The 20328-nt window shown below is 40.3% G+C and overlaps 1 protein-coding gene across 4 annotated transcripts in view; it reads left to right on the plus strand.

Moving 5' to 3' along the window:
* Window positions 1-20328, plus strand: part of LOC101472406 (plexin-A1) — a 314386-nt gene that overhangs the window by 195296 nt on the left and 98762 nt on the right. For all 4 annotated transcript variants that reach the window (XM_004570017.4, XM_004570018.4, XM_076877989.1 and 1 more), the window contains exon 10: window positions 7554-7754. In XM_004570017.4, coding sequence (XP_004570074.1) covers window positions 7554-7754 — 201 coding nt within the window. The remainder of the gene's footprint in view (window positions 1-7553; window positions 7755-20328) is intronic.

The following is a 20328-nucleotide window of genomic DNA, read 5'->3' on the forward strand; positions in this document are numbered from 1 at the left end:
CTGGGAATTAGTTTGGAAAGATATAAGCGCTGTGTACAGCTCCCATGTTGCAGAGCTCCTCCCCTGCCTCGCTCTGCTGGGAACTTGACCTCCTTGACTCTCATCCCCCACTTTAATAAACGAGTGTATGGCTCCCAAGACCTCGTCTCGCCTCCATATCTCCTCCCCTCCTTCCTTTTAACTTCACCTCCCTCACCCTTTCTCATCCAGTGGTTTATCACTGCTCGTCCTCTGCATCACCGTTCTTCTCCGGCTTTTGGTGCAGTAAATTTGGATCTCAACAAGGCATTTCTCTAGTTGTTTTTTTTAGTACTGATACGCAGTTTTATGAATATTCTAAAAAAAATAATAACACTTTCTTTAAGTGTTAAATATTTGACATTTTCATTCATGTTTTTTTTAAATCATTATTTATTTTCTTGATCCTTTCAAGTATCCATCAACACTACACTGATGGTCATTGTAATGCTTTTTTAGCCCACTATATTATCATTATTAACATGTACTAATCGTCTAGTAAGTACTTCACATTCCTTTTAGTGTTCATCTGTTTCTTGTTCTTAGTGTGCATTACGTGTAAAAAGATCTAGTTTAGTAACACTTTTTAATAAGGATTATTAATAAATTGTAACTGGGTAGTTGATTAAACTTTGCTTAATAGTTTTAGAGTCAACAGTTAATTAATAAAGCTTGTCTAATTGGCTTTGTTTAATTAGTTTTATCATTTATTGGGGTGTAACTGTAAAGATTAAACTGTTTATAGAAAAAAAAAGTGTAAATGGTTATGAACTAGTTTATCATAGCCCTGATAAGACGCATGTGTAAAAGCTGTTTTAAAGAGCGTATATGGACACAGGTGATTGGTGAGTCCATCAGACTGTGAACATGGTTTGTCCTCGTCCTTACCTGCCTTCTCATGCTCTGTGATCACACTGCATGAACCTGTCTCTAAGCTCTTTAGCATTTGCTAATTATACACCTTTTTAGTTTGCTGGCTAACACTTTGCAGTCTTTGCACATTTTTAAAGTTTTAAAATGTTTACATTACGTGTAAAAAGATCACGTTTTAATAAGGATTATTAATAAATTGTAACTTGGTAGTTGATTAAACTTTGCTTAATAGTTTTAGAGTCAACAGTTAATTAATAAAGCTGTGAACATGGTTTGTCCTTGTCCTTTCATCTTTCACCATTCAGTCAGATTTAGGCAAAATAAATTGCCTAGGGTTTTAGAAAAAGATGCAGGCTGCTTGTGTGAATGAGATTGTTTGACTCTTGCTGCTCCACGTGCATCATGGAACCAACGCCAAAGCAATAATAACAGCAATATTTAGGAATGAGGACTGAATCACTGATCAGTAATGAACTTTAATAACTAAATCATGATATTATTTAGAAATCCTTAGGAACAAGAACCTCTGACACAGTGCGAACCTCTGCCAAGGCAGCTCACTCTCTGGGCAGCATTTACTGTTAAAGGAACAGTTTTGTATTTTGTATATATTCATTTTATTTCCTTTGTTCTTTTCAAACATAGTTACATACAGTAAAAGCACATGGAAAGTGAAGGCTTTTGTTATTTGTCAATTTTAATTGACAACACTGATCATGCACTTTGGGGTCAGCTTGAAGGAAAGATTTGTGTTAAATGTAAAAGTGAGGTCAAAGGTCAAATATGACATGATATTTGGATACAAGCTATGACGTGATATTGAGAATCCCCACATGCCGGTATCATTTCTGAAATGTTGCCAATACAACCAAAGGTAGTAGAATTTAAACCACAGTTGTAAAGATAAAAGACATCTTATTTGACCGTTTGACCTTATTTGAGGTCAGAGGTCAAATGTGAGATGATATTGACAACACGCACCACACTTGTGAGAATCATAGTTTTTATGTTAAGGCTTTTAGTCAATTTTCAACCAGTAAATCAGTGAGTTGACCTTGAAGACCTCGGTGGACGTAAGCCAAATTTTTAATAGATTAAGATGAGCTCACTCTACACCCCTGCAAGGCTTTATCAGAATTCATTCAAAACTTTTCTGAGTTATCGTGTTTGATAGCACGTATGCAAACTGGGGGAGGTAACAGTTGCACGTTGTATTATCTAAAATTTTAGGTGTATAATTGTCCTCAGAATATATATAGCTGTTGTTGTGTTTTATCAGTGCTGAGTGTCCCAAAGTGACCCATTATTGTAAATCACGTTAGATTTTTCTGTAGTGCTGATGGGAGGATGGATGAAAAATCATCAAACGTGCCTATTTCCTGCACAGCAATCAGCCAACCATTTTTCAGACACGTAGCAGATCGATCTGCAACTTTAGATGAGTGGTGACATGAACATCACTTTCATTTTGTTATTTGTTGGGGATAAAAGGACACCAGCGTGGGGTCCACATTAGAGTAGCACATTTGTGTCAGTGTAGAACTGTAGCATGAAACATTTCTTGCTGACTGGTAATAAAGTATCACAGTGTCTTACTTGATACATTACACTGGCTATGATAGGTTGCGTATAATTCCTGAAGTAATTATTTTTATCACGCAAACTACTGATCTAAACTTCGATGCTTGTTAACAGGAAATTGCTGCCGTCTAAAGCTTAATTTACTGATACTTTCCAGTCTGTTTGCAGCACCTATTATAGGCTGTTAGGCCTAGTTTTCTGATCCATTTATGCCTCCAATTTTTGTCTGAAAATTGCATTTGTGATTGGTTTAAATAAACATTGCCTGATGGATGTACAGTTCAACCGTTTCACAAGCAACACAATCAAAGACTGAGAAACAAAGCAACAAAGGGAGAGAGAGCGCTACAGAGAACCTAAAGATCAAGTGTGAGCGACAGGAAGAAAGAAAAGAGAGGAGAGAAGGAGAGGGATTAGAGGAATCCCCCAGGTAGAGAGATTGTTGTGTCTCATTGTGTAGAACCGCTCCGCTATCTGATGCAGACTCAGCTCTGACACCTGTCACCACTCCTAATGAAACAGCTCCCACAATCCTCTGCTCTCCAATCTTTTGTTCATTCCCGCCCTCCTTTGTGCATGTTTCCCTCTCTTTTTTTTCTTTATTGGTTTGTGGAATTGTGCGTCTTTGTATTCTATATGTAGACCCTATGTGGGGAATGCCTTTGTATGTTTGCTGAGGGATGTGTGTGCGTATCTGTTCCTCAGAGAAATGTTGCGCTGTGCTTTTTAGTCTGACTCTGGTGCATCAGCAATAAGGAACAGACCTCGAGAGAGAGAGAGAGAGAGAGAGAGAGAGAGAGAGAGAGAGTGTGTGTGCGCGCGTGTGTGTGTGTGTGTGTGTGTGTGTGTGTGTGTGTGTGTGTGTGTGTGTGTGTGTGTTGCTGAAGCAATAGGGACCAGTGAGGGCAGCAGGGAGGCACAGATGTGAAGTGGCATGCATTTGTGTGTGTGGGTATGTGTGTGTTTGTAAAGATTGGAACAGATGCCTGATTGTGGTCCTTATGATGATGACAATGACTCTTGTTTCATCTTGTCCAACCCCAAAATACACTACTTCCCTTTTCTCTTTTTAAGTTTTATTAGATTGGAGCAGGAGTTCATTAGGAGCCAGTCACTATGTATGAATGCTTAAAATTACAACTGTCAGCCTGACTAAATGACAGCCTGCTTTACCGGGCTCCATGGCATCGGCTTGAGCAGTTCTCTGTCTTCTCCCTTTCTGATTTCTTTCCCAATGTTCCCTGTCTGAAGGGGGAAAAAAACCCGTTTGTCCCCGTCTCCTGCAAGGCTTTCAGTAGTATATCCTGTTTGAACCAGCCACACCAAGATGGGGATACTGTGGCCATAAAATGACCACAAATGGTCAGCAGCAATTCATAGTTTACACATGACATCTGAACTACTGGGACACAGCCACCCGGTGGGCAAAAACAGTACTGGAGTCCTTTGCTCTCCAGCCATCATTTGAAGATCTTCAAATTTAACAGATAGTTAAAATGCCAGATAGTTACTGTGCATGATGCATTAATCAACATTTATTTACAGCTGCCAGAAGGCTGTAGAGTATGGCACCAAACTGTGAGCACAATTCTTCGAACCTTGCCTTACAGACCAAATCACACCAGTCCCTGCTTCTCCACAGCATCCCAGGCTGTCAGTGGTGGCTCAGTTATTCTGACATTGGAAAACTACTTGGTCAACTTTACTGTTATCACAAGACAATGTGACAAATTAATGCTACCGGAGCTTATGCTCTACACTCTAAATGTCCCAGTCAACAAAACTTAACATTTCCGTGTGGTAGTTTGTGTAATCTAGCTACGTAACACTTGCGTTTGCTTTAACGATGAACAATTTCTTGTTCTTTACCTCCCACATGGCGGCGTTATTTACCCATCCAGATCAAATGTATCTGTCATGTAGCCGTGTATGGTGAGGAGTTCTCTACAAATACGTAGATGTCACCAAACTGGAGCTTTGGGAAAGACGTCACCAGTTTCAAGGATTTCAATAAAGCTGTCAGGGCAGAATATGACTCACAGTCAACAAAATTCATAGTTTCTTGTCTTGCAGTACTACCAACTGTCCACTATTGGTCATTATGGAGTGATGTTTTGCCCCTTGGGTAGGGAGTCAGTGACATGACTGAAAACTATGGATACTATCCATTAAACAGATAGGCTTTGATGTTTAAGTCATGGTCTCTTGGTACTAAAGGGACCCACAATATGCCCCTTTGAATCCCCCCGACTCTATTATACCAGTACCAGCAACTGAACTATTGATCCAAGGCAGGACGGATCCATGATTTCATGTTATTTACAACAAATTGTCACCCTGCCATCCAAAAATCGTAGTGGAAAATAACAACTGTCTATTGTTAAGTTCAGGTGAAGTTTCCTGTTCTTACCTGATACATGTGGCACCTGGTGGTGTTCCCTTGCTGTAGCCCACCTGCTTTAAGGTCAGATGTGCTGTGTGTTCAGAGACACTCTTCTACATACCTTGGTTGCAACAAGTGGTTCTTTGAGTCACTATTACCTTTCTTTTTGTTCAATTCGCATTTGGACTCGAGGATTTTTTTTGCCGAGAGAACTGCTGCTAGATATTGCTATATTTTCGGTTCATTCTCTGTAAACCCTAGAGATGGTTGCACAGGTAAATCCCAGTTTTTGAAATACTCAGACCAGCCAACAACCAAAGTCATTTAAATCACCTTTAAATCGCCTTTCTTCCTCATTCTGCCAATCAGCAGGTAGTCTTGACCATGTCTCCATGCCTAAATGTTGCTGCCATGTGATAGGCTGATAAGATATCTCCAAGAAGTAGTTGAATAAGTGTACCTAATATTGTGGCCAGTCAGTGTAAATTATCTTCAGTAAGAACATGTAGCAGACACAGATAATAGAGGTTTGTGCTTAAAATGGCTACTTGTTGTAGTTTGAGAAAGATGTATATGATAACAACCTTGAGTTTACCGGGTGACATTTTTCTTTAAGTAAATATTTAGATGATAGAGTGTGCAAAAAGCCCTAACACCATCTGAAAGGAGCACCATAGTCATCACAATCTCCTAGTTCAGTTGTGATGAGTGGGGAACTTAGTTGTAAAAACCGTTGGAAATGTTGACATGTGTTTGTGTGACTAACCTTTAGAGCCAGTCTAAAAGAACTGCAGTTTTTGGCACTTCTGTGGTGGCTTCATTTTTCAGTCACTGGAGATGACTTTGATTAGAAAGTAATTTACAGTACGGGAGAAAAACCAAAACAATTAGCTCCAGCCTGCTAAAAGCTCAGCGCATTTGAATGTAAACACACTTTCTTGCTGTGCGTGACGTTCCCAATAGCACCTAGTCATTTCATTCACTGCAAAATAAATTTTACGGCAGCTTTAAGAGCGTTATTAACGACACAACATAATGCCTTTCAGAGTTACACTGGGAAGCAGTACAGCAGGTCATAATTACTTTATGCTTTCCTCGTTTCTTGTCATCTTCTTTTCTGCATCGTGCAGCTTTCTTGTTCGCTTCTGAGTGTTTTATCCGCTCTTTGGACTCAGGCCATAGAATTTTGAACTACATGTGCGATGAATGCGCTGTAGATTCACTCAGCATAAGCCCGTATGGAGTTGGCGCGAGTCACCTCTGGCTTTGAGTGTGCGCCATATTTTTGTGAAGGGAGCTGAAGAGTCTCTTGGTGCCATTATGTCCAAATTTCTCTCCTCTTTCAGCATCCTCTCTGCCGTTCCCAGGCCAATCTGCAAGTCATTACTGGTGTTCCATTAGACAGTGCCCCAGCACAGAGCAAACTCATACCGAGATTACTCTACAGACATTGAGGCTGCCAGTGTGCTTTCACTTCGACTATTCATTCCTGGTTTAAAATAGCATGCAGCTCCCACTGATTTATCAGCGCACATATAAACGTTTGCCATCCTAATAGAAAAATTATAGCTCGCTCGATGGCGCTTAAACTGGAATAAAATTCCATTTAGACATTGTAGTTGGGTTTTTGGATGGCCTTATTATTGTTTACCCCGATCGCCAGATGAATACCGAACACATACTTTAAATGTAATTACAGACTTTATGATTTTGCAAAAGCACTTTTTTTAGCCTTTCACACTGCACACAGTGTCTTAACAAGTCAGAGCTTTTTCAGCATGTTAGAACAGTATATTATAGTTGAATCACTTTAGCGTTTTTAGCAAGCTGCTTTCATCGGGAAGGAAAGTGTCCTAGTGATGGAGCACGTGGCTTAGAAGCAAATGAAGTGGCACCGGTCCTCAAATTTGGATATGATGACATAACTGGATCTCATTTAAACTCAAACTGATAAAAACTAATTGAAATACATACATACAGCCTCACAGTCATGTCCCCTCTGTAATCTGTTAGACCTTCGTGTGTTTTACAGTGCAGCATGGTGGAATTAGTAATGTCCGTGTTCCTGGGAGACGCTGCCTCCGGCTCTCAATTTTGTCCACGCAGAAAGAATTAGAATATCCTTTGGTGGATTCTTTTTCCGGCAAAAACACATGCCTAATATCCATAAAAGCCTCATTAATATGGGGAAGGGGGTTGGTTCCAAAATGGTACTCTTTATGACAAGTAACTGCTACGTTCAATATTCCGTGTTTCATAAATGGTGTGGTGGTGGTGGTGGTGGGAGGAGTTGGATCCTCAGGAGTGTTGGTAATTTGTAAGCGGAGATTTTAGGCTGGTGAATTTTCAGTGAGAACAAAGGAGGCCGGGCTGCATGTGGAATCCTGTCTAATGGGGTTGGGTGCTCTTAGGGAGAAAAAGAAAAGGTTTCATAATTACGGTCATCAGGGAGTTGTGACAGATCCTGATGCCATTTCTAATTCATAGTTTTGATTGCAATAAAGAGTAATTTTCCATATCGTGGATCATGTTCAGTATGTCGTTTTTGGGGAGTTTTTTGCCATTACTTAACAGCTTTTTTTTCTCTGGATCTGTGCAGCAGCAAGGTGTTTCGCCCAGATCTGCAATTTAACTAAAATGTTCTGTCACATTCTCTGCTTATTATTGTCTTTGTAACTCCTTTTTTCCTCACCTCCAGGAGTGCCCTCAGATCCTGCCCTCCACCCAGATCTACATCCCTGCTGGAGTTATGAGGCCGATCACCCTGCTGGCTCAGAACCTGCCCCAGCCTCAGTCTGGACAGAGAAATTACGAGTGCATCTTTCACATCCAGGGCAACACGCACAGCGTCCCGGCTCTGAGGTTTAACAGCACGAGCATACAGTGTCAGAAGACCACGGTAAGCATTGAAGCACACGCATATTCGCATGTGGGGAGGCGAAGTTTCCCAACACTCATTTCTGGACAGCCGTGCTGCTGTAAACCAGCGATGTGGGGCAGGAAGACTGGCAGTAATAGACTGGTAGAGCAGAGAGCTGAACTGAGGCATATGGCCACAGGGACTGACTGTCGCAAAAACCACTCTCTCTTCATTCCCACTCCTCACTCCAGCCTCTTAGCCTTCAGTCAAACTGTCAGCACTAAAAGGGGAGCGACTGCTCCGGCGCTTTTAATTTCCCGGGCTCCAATCAGGGCAGGAGGCAGAGGGGAGGCGTTTTTAACGACACCAATTATGACTTAACTTAACGAGACATATGATTAACATGCAAAGCGCGCGCCGCGGCACTCACTCACTCACGCTGATAGGTCCAATAGCGAGTCCTCTCAGTTAAAAAGGCAGCAGGAGCGGCCGTGTGGCGCTGGCAGCTTTGCGGGGCTGCCTTTTTTTTAGCCTGTCACACACTTGTCAGCGGCTGCGGGTCATTTGCCGACTTCTGCATCGCCACTGGGCTCGAAACACGACGCTGATTTGCGGTCGCTTGCTGTTTTTGAACTATACAGCATCGCCCACTTTCTCTCCACAAAAGGAAGAGATTGAGCTTCAGTGCTGTGATCCTGGAAATCGGTCTGCCTCTGATGTTGGATGGTGACACAAAAAATAGTTCTGGGGTATAGTATTGAAGTTGATTTGCAGATCGTAATGATGCCTCCTACAGTTCTTTTGTGCTGTGGAAAGGTAATTTGCGCTTATATAGTCACTTGTGTCTCTATAATTGCTTCATGCAAGTGAGGTTCTTTTAGATTTGGCTCTTTGAGTCGTTATTACTGGTTTCTGGCAGATTTGTCCTCGGTGACCCGATAGTTGAAAGCCTATTGAATAGAGCATGAGCAAAAATACTAATTGCTGTGTGTCTGCTTGAATATTTAAATGACCTGGTCAATGTCACAAGCTTTCTTTTGGATTCAAATTCATTTCGAAATTACTTTTACATTTCTTGGAATGAGTTGAGACTTCAATTGTTGACATTATAAGACATTTATATCTAAAAATGTGTTATATGTATAATGGTGATTATTTTTACTTTTCATGTTCAGCTAAATAATAAATATTACCCCACAAAATTCTGTCATCAATATATTAATGAAAAATAAAAAGTAAAATTATTTATTTTTACAGCAGTAATTTGTTTTCAGAGGATTAATGATACAAGATTCAACATCGAGCTAGGGTAGCTAAGCCAGACATTTGGTTGGTATCAAAATCTGCATTTGTAACTCCATCATTTAAAAAAAAAAATCCCAACACCAACAACTGAAATTCATCACAAACCAGGACAGAGCTATCACTGTGCTTTACAGATGCTCACTGTTGGACCTCTGTCCTGAACTCCTCCGTTTATTTCTGGATTAACTACCACTTGCCACTCATTTTCAGTTCAGTTCTGTGATTAAAGAAAACAAAAGAAAGAAACTGAAGAAAATGAAAGAAAAAGCAGGCAGTGTCCAAAGAAAACATTCAAAGGACCTTCAGAGAATCTGGAGAACTATTGATCAAAACATCTTTAAAAATTACACAAAAAAGTCCGGCTCCAAGGAAGGAAAGGAAATGAGGCGTGGCTCAAGATTTTACACAGCACCAAATACATTTTACATTACCTTTTTTATTGAACATAATATTTCTATCAAATGCAGTGGATACAGATTGTTTACAGCCTGTTTCATGGTTATTAAATGTAAGTATTTAGCATATATAAACATGTAATTTAGGCCTTGTAGTTTATATATTTTCAAACGTTTAAGTATTCTCGCATAACGATTATGACTTTTGATGTTTGAGTTTATCTGCTGTCACCATGAAATTACTTGGCTGGTTGGTGTGTAACATCCTGTTGCTAAACAGGTTTGCCTTATTAGTATCTTTAAATTTGTTTCCCTGTTATCACCGTGTGTTACTGGCCATTTGTCCATAAATTTCAGTCTAATATTACCTTTACCTAATGTCCCGAGCTATTACTTGGTTAGTACTTGGGTAATTGCCTGGTACACACTTCAACTTTTGACCCCACTATTTTCACATTTTTAGCTCTAATAAACATCGCTGCTCTTTGTTGTTCAAATAGGATGGATATCTGTTATGGTTTTTCTGTTCACTCTGTGTTCTGAAAGCCTCCCACACCTCTGAAACCAGCACTTACTCCAGGAAATAGCAGTTTGCATCCCTAGTGTTTGAGAGACTCGGATACATTCATTACTACACCACTACTGCTGCTGCTGAGAGTTGCTGATTCTGGAGGACAGAGACCTTTCCTCAGCAAAACTATGATTCACTGGCAAAACCACATGGATATACACACACACGCGCAAACATACACACAAGTAACGCTTATCCGCATGCATTTATTTTTTCACTCCTCGGTGCACTTTAATGTGTTGTAAAAATCTCAATGTTATCTCTGGAAGAGTCAGGAAGCATAGTAAAATACAGGTCTCAACACAACTTTGCAGCTGTTGATGAAGCTAGACATAGGAGGCCGAAATGTGTGTGTGTGTGTGTGTGTGTGTGTGTGTGTGTGCGCGCGCCTAGTGAGGAATCCTCCATTTCTCCACCTCCCCCCCGTCTCTCAGCTCGTCAGGTGGGACTGTGATAGGATCCAATTAAGGGAGCTGTAGATAAAATGATGATGAATTGCAGTGGTGCGGTAGACTGACGGACACAAACATACGCACACACTCAAACACACATGCGCCGGCCCGGCAAATGGAAAAAGAAGGAAGCAAAAAGACAAAGAATGAGGGAGCCAAAGAGGAGGTGAGGGAATTAGGGGGAGACAATGACGATGCAACAAAGAGTTTGATGGAGGAAGTGAAAAGAGGGGAGCGAGAAGAATAAAGAGAGACAGAGGACTAAGCTCAGCACGCAGACTAAAGGGAAACAAACAAATGAGGGAGAAACAGATGGAGACAGGATGTATTTGGAATATAAAAGATGTGCATGTTTGAGAAAGTAATTCTGAAAGAAAAGGAAATCATGAGGCGTGAAAAAGTGAAACTGCTGAGAGTAACTAGAACAGCAGAAGGTGGAAGGACATTTGGGACAATAGGGATTGGTTACAAAGTTGTTCAGCCATGCAGGGCTGGTTTTCAGACATATCTATTCAGCTCAACAGTACTGTACTCACACAGCTGTGTTAACTGTTTAAGTAGCTGTGGCAGTTTAAATGTCGCAAACTCGCTTTGACAAAATAAGTCATTGCAAAACTGGTATGGCAAACTATATATAGCCTTAGTAAAATATCTGCATGCTTACACTCTTAGATATAGGGATAAAGGACAGCCTTCAGTCTTCCTGATCCTTTTGTTCTCCAGTTGCCCGCTGGGTTTTCTCCAGCTTCCTCCTACAGTCCAAAGACATGCATGTTAGGTTAGTTATTGATTTGAAGTTGACTGTAGCTCCAGATTTAAGATACAGAGAGCTCTGAGTTGTTTTTAAGGCTAGAATAGCTTTACAAAATCCAGTCTATTCCCATGTGAGTATAGATTGAATTGATCAGTTGTTCTACGATGATATTCAATTTACAAACTGCAATTACAATTGCAAAGCAAAAGCAGTGCCAATACCCTCTGTTAGTGTTACAATGGCAGTACCAGCATGGCAATCACTGATTTTTCTTAGTCGCAAAGAAGTTGCTGTCCTGTTTTTCTTGTGTGACTGAGGAGTTTCAGGGTACTGCACCAGTGGCAAGCCATCTCATTACTAAAGGTACAGCTGATTAATGCACAAAGGCTGAACCAAAACAGAAGCGTTCCCCAGCATAGAACTAAAACAACATGCTGAAAGACAGTAAAAAGGCTCAGCTAAAGTGCACATAACTGGGGAGATCTGTGGCTTTTCCTTCACAACACATAAAGTCATTTGATATATTTTAATAATGAAATATGTCGTGGTACAACTTTCATGAAATTTATAACTTTTAAACACACAGGTGTTGTCTTTGTTCCAGGTGTAAATGTGTGTGGGGTTTGCTTTACTGTGATTGCATAGAAAAAAATGAGAATGGAAACATAAATAGAGAGAATCACCAAACAGAAGATCTATCTGTGATTGAGAACCTGCACTCCGGCTAGCATTGTCTCCAGTATTCTCTGTAGGGATTTTGTGTATATGTATCACAGCTGGCTGTGACTGGGGTAGTAGAGGGTAATAAATCACAGAGAAAATTAGCCAGCAGTAGATGTACACTCATCCATTCAATCTTACTGTCTCTTTGTGCATTATTTAGCCCCTCACCAAACACTGAAACATTGAACTTGCATACTCAAATACATGAGGGACCTGCAGTATGCGTTGGTGCACACTGAAATATTCACAGGAAAACACATGGTAGCGTGCACATTCGCACACAGGTGCAATGCATGCAGGCTGCGAGGATACCTACTGGTTTGTTCATGGGCAAACACACACACACCCACGCATGCACACACAGAGCCTCCCCAGGGGTTTGCAAGCCTAACGTGAAGCAGACATATGGAGATTCTCCACATGATCCTCTTCCTAATCATGTGGAGCAGACAGAGACTGTAGCATCAGCAACAACCAGCAACCTGCTTTACATGATTTATTACACTGACACACATAGGCTATCAAATGTTGTGTGTGTATAGCTGTGTGTATTATCTTCCTGCTATAAGTATATGCATCTGGCACAGTTCTGAGCAGCACAGTAAATTTTGGGAGGATGACAGACTGTGTTCAACTGAATGTTCACGGTCCACAAATTGGGCTAGCCGTAAGAGAGGGGGAGACTTTTCCTAACTTTCACAAACCTGTTATAGAGTGCACAGCTAATACCTTTGCAGTGCAATGTAGTGTAATGATTTCGTCCTGCAGTGGTTTATCGTAAAAATATTTTTGAAATGCAACTAATTTGCTAGGCTAATCACATTTTGGAAAAGTAATGGGTGTGTCCTTCATTCACAGAGGACTGTAAGGAGTGGCAGAGTAGGTGTTTTAGTAGTAGTGATACTGCAGTATGGAAATAAACTGTTTCAACCTAAAAACTTGCGCTGAATATCTCACACAGGTAAAATAGTAAAATATGCTTAAATCAAAATTAAAAGTCCTATATGAGAAAAATTGTCTCGTGATTGCTAATACCATTATATCACTCCATATTACCGTAGTACTTATTGCTTTATATACAGTAGTCAATTTTTCGACAAGTAGTGCCTGGTCTAATCAATAACAATACATGCTATGTTTTAAGTAAGAATATACATGCATATATGTATATGGAATATAATAAAAGATTTTTAAAAACTACCTCCTATTTAAAACTGATAAGTATAAAGCACTCCAAAATAAAGTATTTGTATGTAATTAACTTACTGCTTACTTAGTTTGTTCATTTTTGCAGATTATATATTGTTATTTAGATCTCTATATTATTTTAAACCACTTTGGAGGGGTTCAGTAAAAAGAAATGCAAGTAAAGTTTTATTTTTAATCTTTTTCTGATTATTTTTTTGGAGTTAGATCTACTTCACTTACAAAAGTTTCAAATTTAACAAACACCTACTTCTTAATTTTCACATAACTTTAAGTGAGATCCATAATTGGCAGTTGCAGCTCAAGTTATTGTGCTGGATGCAGTGAAAAACAAATTGGATCACTTCTGACTTTCAACTTGAATGAAAACAATAAAGAGGAGAGTTACACTAGACAAAGTTCAGTAAGATGGCAGGGCTTTGTGTAAAACCCCCACTTCAGTAATGAGTAAACCAACAATCTGTAAACCTACTGCACCCATATTGTCACAGGTAAAATAATCTAACATTAAAACACCCAATTGTCCACGCTTAACTAAGAGTAAAGCACTGTGTCATTAAACAAACGGTGCAGTTTAACTGAAAAACACAGCTCCATGGGACTGGCTACTCAACCTCCACAAACCTCCTTGATATGCACCCCTCAGGATCCTACAATAACTATTGTAAACTCCAGGCTATAACAGTTGTCAGCAGGGCATTACTATGATTCTGTGCTCAGTAATATTGTTTTTATTGTAAAAGGTAATGTTCCAAGCAGTGAAAATATTCATCTAGTTGGCAGTTCCTCCCACTTATTATGTTGCTACAAAATAAATTAAACAACATATTGTTTGTTGCCCGAGTATGCCTAAAAAGCTTAGTTTGGCTACATAAAAACACCTTGATAAAGAAAAAATGCACAATGTCTTGTGTTTTGAGGAGAAATACTTTTTAAATAAAGATGACAACTAAACAATTCACTGTACGGATACAAACTTGATTTTATATTGGTAATAGCTATTTTAACCTCAATATATATACAGTACCTCATATATATATGCGCACACACACACACACACACACACATATATATATGAACATACACACATATACCCGTTTTGTTCAGTAATCACACTTTAGTTACAATTATGTCGTTACTTGCAAGACAGTTACCTACACGGCAAGTGGGTCGGAAGAAACCAAAAACATCAAAAGTGTCTTTTCCTTCCTGCACACTTGGGCTACAACAAGCTGATTTCAGTTTATGTGGAGGGAGGACAACAATGGTGGAGGGGTGTTAAACGTTTTGGGAGTGGCTATTTAGATGTTGCTGTTGTTGTTTGTTTTTTTTATTGCATGAAAAAACAAGCAAACTATGAAAAAAAAGTGCAAACTGGCTCAATGACAGAAAGGACCACGTTATCCTGCTATCACAACAGCAACTATTAGCAAGCATCTGCACAGGTAGCATGCTAACACAAAGCTAGCAAAGAACCCAGCATGATGTTAAACCAATAGTTGTGCCATGAAGTGATTTTCAGTAATTGCCAAAAAACTGTTGGCCATATTTAACCTTTTGTAAATGACTTGTTGGCCGTTAATCTGTCAAACGTATCTTAAAAATATCTCATGAATGATTTAAAGTAATTTTGAGCCAGAAAGAACATTACCACAACATGGACATGGGTAGCCCGACAGCCAGAGCCTTAAAAGTGGACAAAGGCAGTGATGAGCAGTCTTCACTTTCAAGGTCTAAGATATTATCCCTAGTTTCTGTTATAATCCTTAGCTTTTTTCTCCCTTTGAGTTACTGTTTTGGTTACTTTTTCTCAGTGCCTTCTGTGATCTCACTATCTGCATTCAACGGTTTGTCTAAAATGACTTTGTCATTCAGTTTCTTCCTGTTTTATTTTGAAGGTGGCTCTCTTTGCTTTTACATACCTGCTTAGTTCCTTTCCCCACCCTCATTATGGTCTTGACTGAGTTCTCCTGTGCCTTTTTATCCATCTTCCTTTAGTGATTATTTAGTCTGTTTTTTCTGCTTCGCTCTTTGTCAGGTTGCTGGGTATAACTGTTGTTCCTGTGTATTCTCTCTCTCTTAAGTAGCCTACATTTACTTTGTTCTTGTTCTGCATGTAATTAGGTCACCATTACATTTGTGATAAAACGTGTTTGCTGACGCTAATTAACTGCACTTCCATGCACACAGTGTTTACAGTAGCCTGTATACCATACGTTCTCTGTGATCTTAATACTGGGGAAATTAGTTGTATCATCCATTAAAGGGGATGCGGTATCTATTTTCTTCAGTGCAAAAGCCAAAATTAAACATATGCAGTTTATTATTATTTGATAATCCCGTATTAAATTGGGTAGAACTGTAAAGGAGGACTTGCTGAGTGTATATGTGTCTGTGTGTGTGTGTGCACTAGTAGTATATTTTTAACACATACTCAGGTATCCTTCAACATGACTAATTACATGAGTGTGACCTGCACATGGACACAGACACACACACATAAATGTGTGCATGTCTTGCTTTTTCTAGCTCTGCCCCTCTCTCCAGCCAGCTGCTCTGTTTCGTTAACATCGGCACTTTTCGGTTCCTCAGACGCTCGCATGCTCCCTTGGTCTCCCTCTCTCTCTCATGCACACACACACACACACACACACACACACACACACACACACACACACACACACACACACACACACACACACACACAGCCCATATCTATTCATACAATCCATAGAGACATGCAATCCATGGAGACGAATCATGTAGCAAGAGAATAAATGAGTGCAGAAGCAGATAACGAATGAACCTGAGCCAGGCTGGTGTGTTACTGTAATGAGGCCAGGGACGGCTTTGTGCTCACCTTGTACTTTTTACACCTCCTCCCCTTCCCTCTTCTTTTTTCTCCTCTTGTCACCTCCCCTCCCTCCCTTGTCCCCTCTCATCGCCCATCCTCCTCTCTATGCCTCTCTTGTCCCTTATCTCCTCCATGGTTAAACTTCTCTTCCTACCACTGTCCTCTACTAATTTTTTTCTTTTTGCCCCCGTTCTCTCCCTCTTACTCCCCCACCTGTTCTTCTTTTCCTCTACTTGTCAACCCATACTGACTCTCATCGCCTTTCCTCTCTTTATTCTTTGCCTCTACATTGCTGCCCTTGTGTCCTTGTTAATCCCTGCTCTCCGTTGCTAATACCACTCCTCTCACTTTCCCCTTATCTGCTCTTTAGCTTCTCTCCATCCACCTAACTTTCATCTACCACATCCTCTTTTTTCCTCCTCTCCTCTGCTCTCCTCCCTAGGGGGACCTACACTGAGAGTTGTCTCAGGTAGATTAATTACATGCAGTGACATGAAGGAGCTGGCCAGAGGCTTTAGTAATGAGTCTGATTACTCATCTCCAGCAGCTCTGTGCACTCAGGGGAGGAAAGGCGGGACAGTAGGCCAGCAGAGGGGCCTCTCAGTAGGGAAAGAGCAACTTTCACATATGGGGTTCCACCAGTACACCAGTGTTTCTGGCAGCAGCAGTACCACCAATCTGAGATGGAAGAGTCAGCTACATGCTTAAACCTTATCTCATGTTACTTAAATAATCTGACTGTGTACATTTCTATTAAGTAAGAGAAAACTTTTCAGTCTGAAGTCATTTTCTTTGGCATTTAGAAAATAACAACAACAAAAAAAAATGCTGGCTACTTGTTTGTGTATCGCTGCACTCGGTGTTTAAATTAGACTGAAGAATGAAGAAGTTCTTCAGAGCAGCATGGCAAAGACACAAAAGAATGATTGAATTCAGGAGAACTTGATAATCACGAGAACAAAAGACAACAATCATTCCTCGTGAAGCCAAGAATGTGGTTTTGATTTTTTTTTGTAAGAATTATGATCAAATTAATGTGATGTTTTGCCAACAAGTAAAAAACAGTCATTTGGAGGGCAGGTTAACTTCTGACATTCTTTTTTTTTGTTAATCAAGCATTTTGATTTATCTGAGGAAAAACATGTTTATTAGGTTATAAAACCAATTTCTTATTAAGTTATTCTTTTTACTGGTTTTCACTGTGGTGCAGGTTGGTTGCCAGTTCTTCCTTGATGGCAGCCTGCATATAGACAGTGACAATCAAACATTATGTGGCAATAAATTTTGTAGACGAGCCAAGGCGATGTAGTATATTACAACTGATATTGATATTTGGTGATTTAAGTATTTGATATTTTGATGGAGGCATTTTTTAAAAAATTGATTACCTTTAACATTTGATATGTGCAATTATTCATGAGTCTTCTTGTATTACTCATTTACTTTCTGCCCAGCTCAGCTGCTTGTTGCATTTGTGGTGTTCGAAAATGAAATGCATGTTAGCACCAAGGAAGTTGCATTGTGCCCTCTGGTGGATAAACTATGCAACATTCATAACAAAGTTGAAGGGTGTTTCTCACATCTCTTCTGTCCTTTTTAAAAATATATTTTATCGGCTATTATAAATGTTGCTACTGATATATCAGCAAATAGCTAACACAGGCTGATGCATCACCCGGCTTGTATTCTACAGGAAGAACATCACGAAGGATAGAACAAGCATCAGTTTCTGTTGTAGCCCCTCCCATAACCACTGACATCACTGGTTCCAACTTTGATCCCAGTAGTATCGTGACGCAGTGGCAGTTTGTCAGGTTAGGCCACGTAACCACAGAGAAAAGCTGTGACCAGCGTAGCATTGATTTGATTTGATTTACATTCCTCTAACAATGAATCCTAACAACTCCCCTGATTAACGATCTAGTCCAATCAGCAGGCCAAAATATAACTGGTCCACTTATTTTCCATTGTAACACATGTGTCTGTGTACCTGATGACAGTCCCATCAAATTCAGCTCTACTTTATCTTCAGTGTCTAACGAGTAAATATCATTATTTATTTGAGCATGATAACCTCATAGTGTAAACATCATATCAGGATTGACATTAGCTTTACAGTGTGGGTGTGTGAGTAATGCTAAATTGCAGTTTTTAAAATGGCAAAATGTGCATAATCGCATTTTGATTTACTAAATTTTTTGAACTTCAGCTTTGCAGGCCCTTGGCATACCTGTTGTTTAATGACTTTATTTCTAAAGTGGTTTTAGCTTCCTCCTCTGCTGCTTCTGTCTCTTTGTGTTTCCTCTTCTCCCCTGGCTTCCATCTCCCCTCCTGTCTTATTTTTTCAGCGTTAAATCAGCTTACCATTTTTCTGGGACTCCGGAGCGTCCCCCAGGAAGCGAGTTAGACAGTGGGTGATGCTCAGTGTGACTGGGTGGCACGGTGTCACAATGTGGTTTGTGTCAGCATTTTAAACCATGTGACAGCATGAATAAAGCATGATGTGGCAGGCAGCGGGGTGGGCAGAGACTGACAAGGGAACAAGCCTGCCCAGTGTTTTGGGGAAGGCGGACAAGTCGAAACTCTTAAAGTTTAATGGGGGCCACGCCGCAGAGAGAAGAAAGGTAGTGTGTGGGGATGTGTGTGCGAGTGGGTCGTGTGGTTTCATTGGGTTTCCATAGACAGTCCTTCAACCAGTGGGATGTAATAGTGTTACTAATAAAGTCAACAGCCTACTTCATGCATGGTGCGTCAGGGTCACATTGAACTAGTGGGAAGGGAATATGTTCAGTCAGCCTTTTCTTTGTGACAGAAGTGCTTCTGGTTGAAGCTCTCCTCTCTGGAGCTGTTGACCTCCCAGAATCCTGTGGTTTCATTGGTTCATTGTTCATCACATCATCGTATTGTCTCAATAAAGATCCAGGAATCCCACATTTTTTCTTCTCTGGCTGCTTACAATGTTCCCTTTGATTTTTTTTCCCCCCGTGTTTGTGTTTTTCTTTTTCCTCAACTTGTCCATGTATTTCATCTTTTTCATTAGAAGCATAACTGAAGCTGTGACTACTCTATCAAAGCAAATCTGTTTATTTCAAAGGTTAGTATGTTTGTATGTTATTGATCTTACTCTTTATAAAAGATTGTCTTTGAGAGGTAAATGTAAAGCAGTCATATAACCCCAAAATTCAGTCTTTAGCCTGCCTTAAATGGACACTAGGGAAGTTTGTATCATTGATTGTACAATGTAGTGTTGTGGCCATAGAACAAGGGCGCATTCGCATTTAGTTTGGTTCCCCATAAGCTTTTAATTGCTTTCACTCTGCAGTTCTGTCAGCCTCGGGATACAAATGTGAATAGTGGGTTGTACAACCAAATCTGGAAAAAGACTAGTGACTTCTGGCAGCTTTCCCCAAGTAGATGAAGTCATAGACAGCGGAACAACTGGAGTAACTGTCTATAAGTGAGCAGAAGAAAAGGAATCTTGTGGCCAGAGATGGAGAAGAAGGACACTAGATATCAAGATCAAGAGCGAAGCCTGGACAAGCGTTTCCTTGATGGAGAGAATTTTGGGGATTAAGAAGGTTTAAAAATGACACTAGCAAAAAAACCTGCTCTTCGCGACAAAACAGCATTTTTATTCTTATTTTAAAACACTCAAGTATCACATTATTATTTCCTTCAACCTCCTCCCCACAGCAAGTATGAGGTCCTGAATTGGAATAAAACAGATGCTAAGAGTAATCCCGGCAGCAATCGCAATTCCAATGGGGGGGGGGGGTTTAAGAAAAAGGAGTTTATTAACTTTGTCCAGCAGATGTGAACAACAACAGCAGATCAACTCCCCAGTAGTGGAGAAAAGTTCAGTTTGTATCACAAGTTTGTGTGTGTGTGTGTGCGCATGTCTCAGGCCCCATTGCCCATACAGCATGCCTGAGCTCCATCTACCAAATCCAGTGTGTCAGTGAGCAAATTGGAAATGCCAATTTCACTTTACACCGCTCCGTATCTTATCTTTCGCTTACCCTCATCCCACCACTTAGCTCATGTGTAAATGAATAAGGTCCTCTCACACACATAGCACTCTTTGATTTCTGGCTGCCTTGCCGTCTTTGACCACCTCTCCTTTTCCGCATCGCCTCTCTCCCTCCCCTCATCCGCCTGCATTCTTCCATGCCCGTTCAACTGTAACCCATCTGTTTTTTGTTTTTCTCTACGTGCATCCATGAAATATGTCTGTTTTGGCGGATATGGAATTCCGCTCGCGTGCGTTCTTTCGCTCTTTCCCTGCCTGCAACGAGCAAGTCTGGCTGAATCACTATGCAGATGACACTATATCCCACACAATTCGCAATTTGC

This window comes from Maylandia zebra, linkage group LG20, assembly GCF_041146795.1.
Source record: "Maylandia zebra isolate NMK-2024a linkage group LG20, Mzebra_GT3a, whole genome shotgun sequence".
Lineage (NCBI taxonomy): Eukaryota > Metazoa > Chordata > Actinopteri > Cichliformes > Cichlidae > Maylandia > Maylandia zebra.